General features: G+C 44.7%; 1 protein-coding gene across 1 annotated transcript in view; it reads right to left on the bottom strand.

Annotated features, from left to right (window-relative positions):
- Positions 1-2,142: 2,142 nt before the first annotated feature.
- LOC141178790 (uncharacterized) overlaps positions 2,143-15,350 on the bottom strand; it is a 21,779-nt gene continuing 8,571 nt past the window's right edge. The window contains exons 3-4 of the mRNA XM_073660629.1: positions 14,434-14,524; positions 2,143-3,636 (exon numbers count right to left, since the gene is read on the bottom strand). Coding sequence (XP_073516730.1) covers positions 2,531-3,636; positions 14,434-14,524 — 1,197 coding nt within the window. The 3' untranslated portion in view covers positions 2,143-2,530. The remainder of the gene's footprint in view (positions 3,637-14,433; positions 14,525-15,350) is intronic.

Genomic DNA, 15,350 nt, shown 5'->3' with positions numbered 1-15,350 from the left:
CAATTGGTTTATATAGGTACAATTCCTGTACATGTACTGTATGATGACATGTAAAATAATTATTCTGCTGTAAACTATGTTATTTGGTGTTCAATAAAGTTTATTGATTAAATTTTTTTTTCTCACATTCTGATCATGAAAGAGGCTTCTCCCCTGTGTGAATTCTCTGGTGATTAAGAAGAGATGATTTCTTCACATAACATTTCCCACATTCTGAACAGGAAAAGGTTTTTTCCCCTGCGTGGGTTATCTGGTGCTTAACAAAAGCTAATTGATGGCTAAAATATTTCCCACATTCTTAACAAGAAAAAGGCTTCTTCCCTGTGTGGGTTCTCTGGTGGCTATCAAGATGCGATTTTTGGATAAAACATTTCCCACATTCTGAACATGAAAAAGGCTTCTTCCCTGTTTGAATTCTCCGGTGTATAAGATATTTTCCACATTCTGAAGAGGAAAAATTCTTCTACCCTGTGTGTTTTTGCTGGGGCTTAACAACATTCAATTTTAGAACCAAAATTTTTTTTGTTAGGAAGTTATAAGGGTTAAAAGTTGACGAGCGATTTCTCATTTTTACAACAAAATTTACAAAACCATTTTTTTAGGAACCATGTCACATTTGAAGTAACTTTGAGGGGCCTTTATGACAGAAAATACTGAAAAGTGACACCATTCTAAAAACTGCACCCCTCAAGGTGCTCAAAACTACATTCAATAAGTTTATTAACCCTTCAGGTGCTTCACAGGAATTTTTGTAATGTGGAAGAAAAAATTAACATTTAATTTTTTCACAAAAATGTTACTTTAGACCCAATTTTTTTATTTTCGCAAGGGTATCAGGAAAAAATGGACCACAAAATGTGTTGTGTAATTCATTCTGAGAACGCCGATACCCCATATATGGAGGAAAACCACTGTTTGGGCGCACGGCAGGGTTCGGAAACGAAGGAGCGCCATTTGACTTTTTGAATGTAAAATTTGCTTGAACAATTAGCGGATGCCATGTTGTGCTTGGGGAGCCCCTAATGTGCCTAAACAGTGGAAACCCCCCACAAGTGACCCCATTTTGGAAACTAAACCCCCTCAGGGAACTTATCTAGATGTGTGGTGATCACCTTGAACCCCCAGGTGTTTCATAGAAGTTTAGAACATTGAGCCGTAAAAATAAAATTTTAACATTTTTCCAACAAAAATGCTTTTCAGCCTCCAATTTTGCATTTTCATAAGAATAATAAGAGAAATTGCACCATGCAATTTCTTGTGCAATTTCTCCTGGGTAAGCCTACACCCTATATGTGGGGAAAATACACTGTTAGGGCACACGGCAGAGTTCGGAAGGGAAGGAGCCATTTGAATTTTTGAATATAAAATTTTCTTGAATAATTAGCGGACGTCATGTTGCTTTTGGAGAGCCCCTGATGCGCCTAAATAGTGGAAATCCCCAAGAAGTGACCCCATTTTGGAAACTAGACCCCTCAAGGATTTTATTAAGGGGTATAGTGAACATTTTAAACCCAGAGGTACGACACAGAATGTGATAACATTAGGTCATCATATTGAATAAGTGGTCATTACTCTTGATCGCAAGTGCTCGCTACTTGAGTTTGCATCGGGTACTCAGGCATGCACCATGTATCGCGGGTGCACAAGGAACATGCTCGAGTCCCCGCCCACATGTTTCGCGGTTATTAGACACCCAAAAATAAACATGCGGGGATCGCTCGTGCATGGCTGGCAATCCCCGCAAGTTTTTTTTTGCTGTATAACAGCTGCAAAACATATGAGGCGGAGACTCAAGCATGTCACTCGAGCACCCACTATTCTCAGTGCATACCCGAGCTCCCGATGCAAACTCAAGTAGAGAGCACTTAACACTAGTCACCATATCGTCGTCATTTTTTTTCTTTACTGTTGAAAAAATCCCAACCCCAACCCTAACCCTAGCCCAACCATAAACCTAGCCCAACCCTAACACAACCCTAACCCAACCATAACCCTAGCCTAACCTTGGCCGAACCCTAACACAACCCTAGCCCAACCCTAACCCTAGTCTATCCCAACCCTAACCCAACCCTAACCCTAGCCCAACCGTAACCCTAGCCTAACACTAACTCAACCCTAACCCTAGCCCAACCCTAACCCTAGCACAACCCTAACCCTAGCACAACCCTAACCCTAGCACAACCCTAGAGTTTATTTTTTATGCCGTTCCTCGTGCGGTATAATTGAATAAGAGACTTTATTCTTCGGCTTGGTGCGATTACAGCGATACCAGATCCATATCAGTTTTTTATGACTGACAGATGTCACATAAAAAGACGCGGCGATCGGCCCGCACCGCTTGTGTGTGGGCGTGATCACCACATGAAGTAACATGAAAAAGGCTTTTCCCCTGAGTGAGTTATTTGGTGTATAACAAAAATCAATTTATGGTTAAACAATTCCCACTTTCTGAACAGGAAAAAGGCTCCTTCATTGTGTGACTTTTCTGATGTTTATTAACAGCTGATTTCCTCATAAAATATTTCCCACATTAAGAACATGAAAATGGCTTCTCCCCTGTGTGAAGTGTCTGGTGTCTAACAAGGTGTGATTTCTGCACAAAACATTTTCCACAATCTGAACATAAAAAGGGCTTCTCCCCTGTGTGAGATCTCTGGTGACTAACAAGATCTGATTTCTGGTTAAAACATTTTCCACATTCTGAACATGAAAAAGGCTTCTCTCCTGTGTGGGTTCTCTGGTGCTTAGCAAAATCTGATTTCTGGTTAAAACATTTCCCACATTCTGAACATGAAAAAGGTTTCTCCCCTGTGTGAATTCTCTGGTGTGCGATAAGCTGTGATTTCTGTATAAAACATTTCCCACATTCTGAACATGAAAAAGGCTTCTCCCCTGTGTGAATTCTCTGATGTGTATTAAGGTGTGATTTCTCTACAAAACATTTCCCACATTCTGAACATGAAAAAGGCTTCTCCAATCTGTGAGTTCTCTGGTGATTAACAAGAACTGATTTGCGGTTAAAACATTTCCCACATTCTGAACATGAAAAAGGCTTCTCCCCTGTGTGAATTCTCTGGTGATTAACACAATCTGATTTATGTTTAAAACATTTTTCACATTCTGAACATGAAAAAGGCTTCTCCCCTGTATGAGTTTTCTGATGTGCGATAAGCTGTGATTTCTGTACAAAACATTTCCCACATTCTGAGCATGAAAAAGGCTTCTCCCCTGTGTGAATTCTCTGGTGATTAATAAGATCTGATTTCTGGTTATAACATTTCCCACATTCTGAACATGAACAAAGCTTCTCCCCTGTGTGAATTCTCTGGTGATTAACAAGGATCCAATTTTGGTTAAAACATTTCCCACATTCTGAACAGGAAAATGGCTTCTTTGCATTAGGAGCAGTTTGTTTTTTAATGCTTATTTTGTGACTTAGATTTCCATGAGTAGTCAGTAATGAATCAGAAGACAGGACCTGTTTCATAGGATCAGATGACAGATCTTTGCTGTGAAGGGATGATGGCATATCTGGAGTAATGGCATTCACTTCAATTGTATCCTGTGGGATCTCAAGATCGTCTGATTTAAAAATTGAAGATGTCAGCCGTCCCTCTGATCTCCGGGTACAGTCATCTGCTAAGAATAAAACCAATTATTATTTTTGAACAAAATATCCATGAAATTTATGTTTTTGAACATTTCTTCTTACACTGTCAGTACAAATGGGAAGTTATGTAAAAATATTGAATTGTTCACTAAGACAATGACAGTTCACAGTCTAATAGAAAACCTCATAGGATGAACCAGTGGAGCATTGTGTTCAACTATTTGTTCATTCTGCCTCCCAAATATGGAATAAAAAGCCAAACAATGTTATGTAGATGAAAATAATACCAATAAAAACTTCTACACATCTCGCAATAAACAAGTCCTCACTTAGGTCCATCATCAGTCAGTGGAAAAACAGAGATTTCCACATTACTAGTGGCTGAAAGGCTCTTGTAAAGAAATATGGCTTCCATAAACCAATCCAGCAATATCCGCTCTCCCAAAGTCAGATCTCCCCCTCTCTTCCGAGCCTTGCAGTGCGCCCAAACCACATTTATCATCCATGTATTTGGCATTACTATAGTGAGAAGAACCCACTTAATTTACGGTGTGGGTCTCCTGGAGCACCATCTGGGCACTATGTGTAGACACAGATGCGTTTTTTATGGACTGCAACCTAAACTATGAGTTACAGGTCATCAGTATCCAGTCTCGGGAAAGAAGAATTACTCATTTAGCGGAAAAAGAGATACCGCCTATTTTGGAAGATTAATTCCCTTAAATCTAATCAGGAACGTGAACGAGTCCCTAGGGCGCTCTGAGTCTTCAAAGAGGTGTTTCAATTTTCCAAAAATAAGAACTTTGTGTTATCTTGGGAAAAAAATACACTTAAACTACACAAAAAATCTGATGGATGTAATCCTTAAGCAGAACGAAAAAGAATATAATGAAGTAGCCATAGAGTTGGAAAAAGTAAAAATAGAACTTCAACTTCTCACTAGCGGCACAAATAATCAAGTTACAACGTTTTTCTCCAAATTAGAGAAGAAACTGGTCCCTATTAGTGTTGAGCGAGCACTAAAATGCTCGGGTGCTCGAAGCTCGGGCCGAGCTCACCGTGATACTCGGGTGCTCGACCCGAGCAACGAGCCTAATGTTAGTCTATGGGAGACTCGAGCATTTTTGCGGCGGCACCCCCGGCAGTCTGTAGAAAGCCTAAAAAGTGCCCAAACAGAAGTGCAGAAACGCTTAAAAAACGCATGGTAGAAAAAAAAAATCTATACTTACCTTCCGATGGCCCCCGGTGTCTTGCTTCGCTGCGTCCTGGCCGTCGGCAGATCGTGGTACACTGAAGAACCTGCCGACGTCAGCATCGCGTGACCCGTCACATGACTATGACGTCAGCGCAGGTCCTTCAGTCCATCACTAGCTGCCGGCATGGGAGTACAAGCGCACCGGGGGCCATCAGAAGATAAGTATAACATTTATTTTTTATTTTTTTTACAGGTTCTATGGTACCCGGGTCCGGAGGAGAGTCTCCTCTCCTCCACACCTGGGTACCATCTGCACATTGGAATGCATGGAATGCGCATCTACATATACAGTGATGCGTAATCCATGCGTTCCAATGAAAGTCAATGGCGGCGAAAACGCAGAGCTTCCGCAAAATAATTGGTAGTGCTGCGTTTTTTTCCGCAATAATAATCCGCAGCGGATTATCATTGGGGAACATGGCAGGCAAATGACATCACCGCTTGAGCAGGAGAATTCTCCCACACTGGGATGGCATTGAGATGGCAGGCTGGATGGTAGCAGAACGCTGCCATCCAGCTTGTCATCCTTCAGAGACATTGCCTGCGCTCCTCAGTGTCTCTGAAGGATGGCACGCTGGATGGCAGCGTGCTGCTACCATTCAGCCTGCCATCTCAGTGCCGTCCCAGTGTGAGAGAATTCTCCTGCTCAAGCGGTGACGTCATTTGCCGGCACCGCATGCGCAGGAGAATTCTCCCACGCTGTCAGTGACGACGTGCATGAGGTGAGCTGAGTTCATTGGACATGAACTCGGCTCATCTGGATGCCGTCACAGCCAGACACTGAGGAGCTTCACTGAGGAGCTTCTCAGTGTCTGCAGCATGGCAAGCTGGATTTCAGCGTTCTGCTCCGATGCAGCCTGTCATGTCAATGTAGCAGAGCTGAAACTGTCCTGGGAACCATGGAAAGGTAAGGATGAGGTTGGTTTATTATTTTACTTTTATTGCAGGAGATCGTTGGCTTCAGCTGGAATGGGCGTGACGGTAAGTAGAGTTTAATTTAGAACATTAAAGAATTGTGTCTTTATTTCAATTAAAGGACTTTATTCTGAGTGTTTGTGGTTTTTTTTTAACTTTGACTATGGGGTTAATAATGGGGGTGTCTTATAGACGCCTCTCCATTACTAACCTGGGCTTGATGTCAACTGGCATTATAAGCTGACATCAACCTCAACCCTATTACCCCACTGCCACCGCTACAGGGCAGTGGGAAGAGCGAGGCTAAGTGCCAGAATTGGCGCATCCTATGGATGCGCCATTTCTGGGGCGGCTGACGGCTGGTGTTTCTAGCCTGGGAGGGGGCCAATATTCATGGCACCCTTCCTGGGCTATTAATATCAGCCCCCAGCTGTCTGCCTAGCCTTTGCTAGCTATTAAAATAGGGGGGACCCCACGTCATTTTTTTGGGGGTCCCCCATTTTAATAGCTAGTAAAGGCTAGGTATTCAGCTGGGGGCTGATATTAGTAGCCTGGGAAGCTCCGTGGGTATTACCCCCTACCCAGGCTTCAAACATCTGCTCCAGCCGTCTGCTTAACCTCCGCTAGAGAGTAAAATTACGGGGAACCCCACGCCAATTTTTTTTTTTAATAAATCCTTTATTTTAACACTAAATGACAAGTACAGTAACCAACACTGTCACTGTACTTATTATATATGTGACTGACATGTTTCTATCTATCTAATCTATGTGTGATGCTCTATTCTTTCTGTTCTAAATTGTCTGGTACCGGTGTATGCCGCTGCTGAATTGCCGGCTTTTCATGTTTCACTGTGAGCACTGTTCCCATCGATTTGGGCAATCACTATAATGCCACAACCACCATGGCTGTGACATTACAGTGAGTGGCAGACAATCCCTGCATGATTGGTGCTCTAAATAGCGCCAAAATGCAGGACGGGGACACAAGCTCCCGCCCGAGCATCTCGAAAGTACTCGGCGAGCTCCGAGCATCTCGAGTACTGAGATGCTCGGGCGAGTACCGAGCAGTGGTGAGCATGCTCGCTCATCACTACAGCATATTAAAAACATTATTCCCATTATTGGGGAGTGGGTCTCCCATAGTCTTTGCCTATGCCTTCCAAGCAAAAGCTGCCAAAAATTAGGACAGAGGAACTTGCAATGCCCCTTACAAGAGCCATGCAGTACAGCATATTAAAAACATTATTCCCATTATTGGGAAGTGGCTCTCCCATAGTCTTTGCCTATGCCTTCCAAGCAAAAGCTGCCAAAAATTAGGACGGAGGAACTTGCAATGCCCCTTACGAGTGCCATGCAGTACAGCATATTAAAAACATTATTCCCATTATTGGGGAGTGGGTCTCACATAGTCTTTGCCTATGCCTTCCAAGCAAAGGCTGCCAAAAATTAGGACGGAGGAACTTGCAATGCCCCTTACGAGTGCCATGCAGTACAGCATATTAAAAACATTATTCCCATTATTGGGGAGTGGGTCTCCCATAGTCTTTGCCTATGCCTTCCAAGCAAAAGCTGCCAAAAATTAGGACGGAGGAACTTGCAATGCTGGCAACACGTACCACGGTCACCCTGGTGGTATAGTGGTGGTGGAGGCTGAGGATAAGTAGAAGAGCAAAAAACAGCCGAAATGAGGAAGCGTATACCCATGTGTGGGTGTGAAGCGGTGCATGGGAATACACCTCCCGAAATAACACAGTGGATTTGACTTTATGTTACTCTGCTGTCATTTGGTGGTGATGAGAAGTCTGGCCCAATCCAGCCCTTTTTGATAAGGGTCAGCTTGTCAGCATTGTCAGTTGACAGGCGAGTGCGCTTATCAGTTATAATTCCCCCAGCAGCACTAAAAACACGCTCCGATAACACGCTAGCGGCAGGGCAGGCCAGGACCTCCAAGGCGTACAGAGCGAGTTCATTCCAAGTGTCCAGCTTGGATACCCAATAATTAAAAGGCACAGAGGAATCACGGAGGATGCTGGTACAGTTGGAAAGGTACTCCCTCACCATCTTTTGAAACTTTCCACTCCTTGTGAGAGTACCCCGCGCCTCAGGGCCTGTAAGCTGGGCGGGTCTCAGAAAACTGTCCCAGAATGTTGACAGTGTTCCCCTGCCTCTGGTGGATTGGAGTTGCGTCTCTCTCATCTGTACGCCTTGGTTGGGCAACGAACTGTGACCTCTGCTGCTAGTGTGTTCAGATGGGAATTTTTTAACAGTTCTGCAGCAAGGGCCTTCTGGTACTGCCCCATTTTTGTAGACCTCTCCACCTCAGGAATAAGAGAGTGAAAGTTCTCCTTGTAGGGGGGGTCTAAAAGTGTCACCAACCAGTAATGACTATCACCCAACATTTTGACAAAGCGAGGGTCACGGTTAAGGCAGCGTAACATAAAGTCAGCAATGCGTGCCAGACTGGCAATGGGCAAGACTTCCGTGTCCTCACCAAGATGACGACTGACCATGCTCTCCTCCTCCCCCCTGTCCTCTGGCCACCCACGCTGAACCGACGGTATGACAGTTGTACAGGTACTATTGTCTACAGCGCATGACACCAGCTCCTGTTCTTCCTCCTCCTCCTCCACTCCCTCATTGTCCCTAAATGCACGTTGGGATGAGATGAGGCTGGGGTGTGTGTAATCGCCTGCTACGGCTTCTTGATCCATCTCATCATACTCTGGCTGCAATGCCTCCTCTTTAATTTTCTGCAGAGAGCATTGCAAAAGACAGACAAGTGGGATGCTGACGCTAATGATGGCGTCATCGCCACTCACCATTTTGGTGGACTCCTCAAAGTTTGCCAGGATGGTACATATGTCAGACATCCAGGTCCACTCCTGAGGTCTTATGTGTAGAGTCTGAACCTGAATATCGACGGCCTTGTTGCAGCTGGTACTCCACAACTGCTCTCTTCTGCTCACAAATCCTTTGCAACATGTGGAGGGTAGAGTTCCAACATGTGGGGACATCACACACCAGTCGGTGTGCCAGAAGCTGCAAACGCTGCAGCAACACAGCAAGGGCGGCGGAAGCTGTAGCCGACTTCCAAAAATGAGCTGACAGGCGGCGTACTTTGACGAGCAGATCTGGCAACTCGGGGTACGATTTAAGAAACCGCTGAACCACGAGGTTAAGCACATGAGCCAGGCATGGTACGTGTGTGATCTCGCCTCAAAGCTGCCACCAGGTTACGGCCATTGTCACACACGACCATGCCTGGATGTAGGTTCAGCGGTCTCAGCCACAGAGCTGCCTGCTCTTTCACAGCTGTCCACAACTCACAAGCAGTGTGAGGTTTATCACCTAAGCTTATGAGTTTCAGCACAGCCTGTTGCCGCTTGGCTGAGGCAGTACTGCAGTGCTTCCAGCTTGTAACTGATGTGGTGATATCTGAGATGGAGGCTGAACATGAGGAGGAGGATGATGCGCATGAACTGTACACTGTGGGGGCAACTCTGACTGACATAGGGCCCGCAATCCTCGGTGTGGGGAGGATGTGTTCCGTCCCAAGGTCCAAATGGGTCCCGGCTTCCACTATGTTTACCCAGTGTGTCATCAGGGAGATGTACCGTCCCTGGCCACAAGCACTTGTCCACGTGTCAGTTGTCAGGTGGACTCTCCCAGTAACTGCATTGTTGAGGGCACGGCAGATGTTTTGGGACACTTGCTTGTGTAGTGCGGGGATGGCACACCGGGCAAAATAGTGTCAGCTGGGGACCGAGTACCGAGAGACGGCCACCGCCATAAGGTTGCGGAAGGATTCCGTCTCGACTAGCCTAAAAGGCAGCATTTCCAACGCAAGTAGTCGTGAAATGTGCGAATTTAGGACTGTGGCCTGTGGGGCATTGGCTGCGAATTTGCGCTTTCATTCAAAGGTCTGGGATATGGACAATTGAACGCTGCGGTGGGACGTGGACGTTGATGCTGTTTCTTGAGAAACTGCCATAACAAGTGAAGACTGAGAGGAGGGGGCATCTTTGCATGCAGTATGGACAGGGGATTGCCTTGTACGCACAACAGGCAGTTCTCTTACACGCACAACAGCGGAAGAAGCAGTGGTGACACCCGCTGACACTGGTCGTGGACCCTGGGTTTCGACCCACAAAGTCGGGTGCTTTGCTGACATGTGCCTGATCATGCTGGTGGTGGTCAGGCTGGTAGTTTTGTCACCCCTGCTGATGCTGGCCTGGCAGGTGGTACAAATGGCCTTTTTGGGGTTATCAGCAGAGTCTTTAAAAAAATTCCAGACTCTGGAAGACCTACCGGTTGTACTAGTTACGTCCCTCGTGTTGGTGTTACAGGGAACCGTTGCCCGCCTTCTGTCTGCGGCCACCACACTGCTTCTTCCTGCCTGTTGGGGTACTCTACCTCCCTCCCCCTGTGTGCTGCTGGCCTCGCTCTGCGTGTCCTCCTGCCACGTTGGGCCAGTTACTAGATCATCCACCACCTCCTCCTCTTCTTCCACTTCCGCACCACGGTCCTCCTCCTTACTTCGTGGCAATTGTGTCTCGTCATCGTCCACCTCTTGTGACAAATTGCCAGCGTCGCCTTCCTGTGGCCGTGTCTGTTCAAATATTTGGCCATCGCTACATGGGATCTCCTCTTCCACCACTTCAAGCGGAGCAGGCGAGGGGCCCAAATATGGAAATGGACCAGTGAACAGTTCTTCAGAGTGTCCAACTGTGGGATCAGTTGCGTGCGCAACAATGAGGTTTGGTCCCCCCTTCCTCTCGGATAGCAGGATGCCGAGAGGATGTGGGAACCAAACCTCATTGTTGCGCACGCCGGAGGTCACTGGAGCGGAAGTCACAGTGACTCCCGGCAATTGCGCACTAGAGCAAATCAGTATAATAGCGCAGGGAGAGAAAAAAAAGCACCTTCAGCTATATGCACATTGCGCATAAGAGGGATGTTCAGCTTTAGACTGCACGCTACAGGGCCCTGTGACGTGCAGGGGCGGGGGTAATATTTAAATTAAGCAGATAAGTGGACATTCCTTGGAAGGTGAGCCTTCGTCCAAGTCTGAGGTCCAGAGCACTCTGGAAGAAGTTTTCATCCAGGGTATCTCTGTACTTGGCCGCATTCATGTTTCCTTCAATTGCAACCAGTCGTCCTGTCCCTGTACCTGAAAAACATCCACACAGCACGATGCTGCCACCACCATGTTTCACTGTTGGGATTGTATTGGGCAGGTGATGAGCAGTGCCTGGTTTACTCTACACATACCGCTTAGAATTATCACCAAAAAGTTCTATCTTCATCTCATCAGACCAGAGAATCTTATTTCTCATAGTCTGGGAGTCCTTAATGTGTTTTTGAGCAAACTATATGCAGGCTTTCATATGTCTTGCACTGAGGAGAGGCTTCCGTTGGCCCTTCTGCCATAAAGGCCCGACTGCTGGAGGGCAGCAGTGATAGTTGACTTTGTGGAACTTTCTCCCATCTCCCTACTGCATCTCTAGAGCTCAGGCAAAGTGATATTTGGGTTCTTCTTTACCTCTCTCACCAAGGCTCTTCTCCCACGATTGCTCAGTTTGGCTGGAAGCCCATGTCTTGGAAGACTTCTTTTGTAACCTTGGCCAGATCTGTCCCTTGCCACAATTCTGTCTCTGAGCTCCTTGGGTAGTTCCTTTGAGCTCATGATTCTCATTTGGTCTGTGATATTTTAGTTTTTCTTTTTTTAATAAATTTACAAAAATGTCTACATTTCTGGGGGGTTTTCAGTCAAGATGGGGTGCAGAGTGGACTTTAATGAGAAAAAAAAAACTTTTTAGAATTTACCAAATGGATGCAATAAAACAAAGAGTGAAAAATTTAAAGGAGTGTGAATATTTTCCGTACCCACTGTAAAGTGACACACGTCAGATTTGAAAAATGGTCCCTGATTAGGAACACAAAACTATCTGCGGGAAGGGGTTAAATCAGAGTATTAGGGGGAAATAACTACTGTAGTCGAAAACTGAGTATAGACAATAACACATCTACTGAAACTGAGTATAGACAATAACACATCTACTGAAATGATCAAACTCAATAGTCTCCATCAGTGAAAAATGTAAAGGAGAATATTTTCTATCAGATGCGATTCAAGAGGAAATATTAGTCATTTAAAGAGAAATATAGTTATAAAACTGCAGAGCTGAGGAGTCTTAAATATAGATATCAGACTTTTGGAAGAGGCAATGGAGATCTTTTTTTATAGACTACCAGTGAGATACAGTCTCATATAAGTGAGGCCGGCCGATCCCACCACAATCAAACTATCATACAGAATGAACGTGTAAAAAAAAGACATAGAAGAAAAAAACATGTTACATCCTCAACAAGAACGTATGTATGAGGGGAGACCTCCAACACTAAATGGAGTTGCACTCATTTATGGTGGACCATTGGAGCTACTATGAGTACTGACCAGAAGAGTAGAGAAAGTATTAGTGCCCCCATTTCAGGAGAGATTGTGCAGGAATCTGAATTCTTTAGGATTGAAAACATAATGAAATTTATGACGTGGAGTGAATCCATGAAACCAGGGCTCGAGCCATGCCACCACATCTCCTGCAGGCGTGAATAGATGTATATTACAGCCATCAGCCAAAAGAGATACAGTGGGGGAAATAAGTATTTGATCCCTTGCTGTTTTGTAAGTTTGTCCACTAACAAAGACATGAACAGTCTATAATTTTAAGGGTAGGTTAATTTTAACATTGAGAGATATAATATCCCCCAAAAAATCACATTATATAAATTAAATATTTTTTTTTGCATTTTGCAGTGAGAAATAAGTATTTGAACCCCTACAAGCCATTATAAGTTCTGGCTCCTACAGACCAGTTAGACGCTACTAATCAACTCGTTACCTGCATTAAAGACAGCTGTCTTACATAGTCACCTGTATAAAAGACTCCTGTCCACAGACTCAATTAATCAGTCAGACTCTAACCTCTACAACATGGGCAAGACCAAAGAGCTTTCTAAGGATGTCAGGGACAAGATCATAGACCTACACAAAGATGGAATGGACTACAAAACCATAAGTAATAAAAAAAAAAGAGTAAGACGCTGGGCGAGAAGAAGACAACTGTTGGTGCAATAGTAAGAAAATGGAAGAAATACAAAATGACTGTCAATCGACATCGATCTGGGGCACCATGCAAAATCTCACCTCGTGGTGTATCCTTGTTCATGAGGAAGGTAAGAGATCAGCCTAAAACTACACGGGGGGATCTTGTTAATGATCTCAAGGCAGCTGGGACCACAGTCACCAAGAAAACCATTGGTAACACATTACGTCTTAAAGGTTTAAAATCCTGCAGTGCCCGCAAGGTCCCCCCTGCTCAAGAAGGCACATGGGCAGGCCCATCTGAAGTTTGCCATTGAACACCTGGATGATTCTGAGTTATTGGGAGAAGGTGCTGTGACAAAATTTGAGCATTAACTCAACTCGCCGTGTTTGGAGGAAGAGAAATTCTGCCTATGACCCAATGAACACCGTCCCCACAGTCAAGCATGGAGGTGGAAACATTAGGTTTTGGGAGTGTTTCTCTGCTAAGGGCACAGGACTACTTCACCGCATCAATGGGAGAATGGATGGAGCCATGTACCTTAAAATCCTGAGTGACAACCTCCTTCCCTCCGCCAGGACATTAAAAATGGGTCGTGGCTGGGTCTTCCAGCAAGGCAATGACCTAAAACATGAAGCCAAAGCAACAAAAGGAGTGGCTCAAAAAGAAGCACATTAAGGTCATGGAGTGGTCTAGCCTGTCTCCAGACCTTAATCCCATAGAAAACTTATGGAGGGAGTTGAAGGTCAGAGTTGCCAAGTGACAGCATCACAATCTGAATGATATGATTTAAAGATGGTCTGCAAAGAGGAGTGGACCAAAACTCCTCCTGACATGTGCGCAACCCTCATCATCAACTACAAACAACGTCTGATTGCTGTGCTTGCCAACAAGGGTTTTGCCACCAAGTATTAAGTGTTGTTTGCCAGAGGGATCAAATACTTCTCACTGCAAAATGAAAAAAAAATATATAGAAATTTATACAATGTGATTTTCTTGATTTTTTTTGGGATATTCTATCTCTCAATGTTAAAATTAATCTAACCTTAAAATTATAGACTGTTCATGTCTTTTTGTCAGTGGGCAAACTTACAAAAACAGCAAGGGATCAAATACTTATTTCCCCCACTGTATATCATGGCACAGGTGTAATGTTTTTTTATGTAGTTTATCGCAATCCTGTTAGAAGTTAGTCAATTTTAAAAGAAATTGAAAAGTATAAAGGGAAACTCTGTTGTTATTGTACAGAAATTCACACTTGGTCCTCACTGCACATTAAATGTTGTCGATCATAATAGTGAAGTTTGGTCAGAAAGACTGGACCTGGTCTTGTAGGGACCATATGAGAACATTCAGCAGCACAGAAAGGGCTTCCATTGCCCAAAGTCATTTGAACAGTTTTTGGTGGAGGAGAATGTTGTGGTCTAGAGGCAAAATGGTGATCACACGATTGTGATACGGCCGGACTACACCACCGATAAAGCAGCCACAGCTGATGACTGAGAAGAATCTGTGACTTCTCTGCATTTAGTGGTCACTACTCACCTGGGTAGTCATATGTAGGAATCTCCTCCTTACACCGATCATCACCCCTCACATATGTCTCTGTAGTATTAATATGGGTCAGATCTTCACCCTGAAACAAATATTATAAAAGTCACAGACAGATGGAGAAGTCACATCTATGATCAGCTCTAATCCTGTCATCTCCACCGTTCTCATTACACAAGTATAAAACATATAATCCTGGTGGATAAAACAAGACTGAGCACAAGACCTTCACAGCCATCTACACATCATAGGGGAGATCTCATGACACCTTCTCTCCATCTACCTGATGATCCTGAGGAACATTGGGATCTTCTTGTTTACAGTCCTGTGGAAGAAGAGGACGGGGACATCTTTCTGGTGTTGTCCTCTTACTGCATAGATCCGGAGGAAACACAAACAGGGCTGAATTCATTCTTTACATAGAGATAATTATAGGCCGTGTGTATTTAGTCCTGTCTATTACCTGGTGATGTGAGGGGCTGGGGAACCTCCATTATGACGTCCTTGTATTCATCTTTGTATCCTTCTAAATACTCCCACTCCTCCATGGAGAAATAGACGGAGACATCCTGACACCTTATAGGAACCTGACACATACAATGATACCGTCACCCCCCGATCCCTCCATAGTGTTACTGTATAATGTCCCAGCATTCCCAGCAGCGTCACCTCTCCAGTCAGCAACTCAATCATCTTGTAGGTGAGTTCTAGGATCTTCTGGTCATTAATGTCCTCATGTATCAGGGGGCGAGATGGAGGCCCTGTGATTGGGCTTAGGGGTCTTCCCCATCCCTCAGACACAGGGTCCTGACAGCGCTCACTAGAGGTCTTCTTCACTACTGTGTAATCCTGGTTATGGAGAGACACATTAATAAATCTCACTCCAGACATTTCCAGAGTCCTCACCTCTC

This window comes from Phyllobates terribilis, unplaced genomic scaffold (assembly GCF_046119375.1).
Source record: "Phyllobates terribilis strain yellow unplaced genomic scaffold, ASM4611937v1 Scaffold_30__1_contigs__length_15301838, whole genome shotgun sequence".
NCBI lineage: Eukaryota > Metazoa > Chordata > Amphibia > Anura > Dendrobatidae > Phyllobates > Phyllobates terribilis.
Note: the sequence above shows the minus strand (reverse complement) of the source record. Positions and strands in the feature narration are given on the sequence as shown.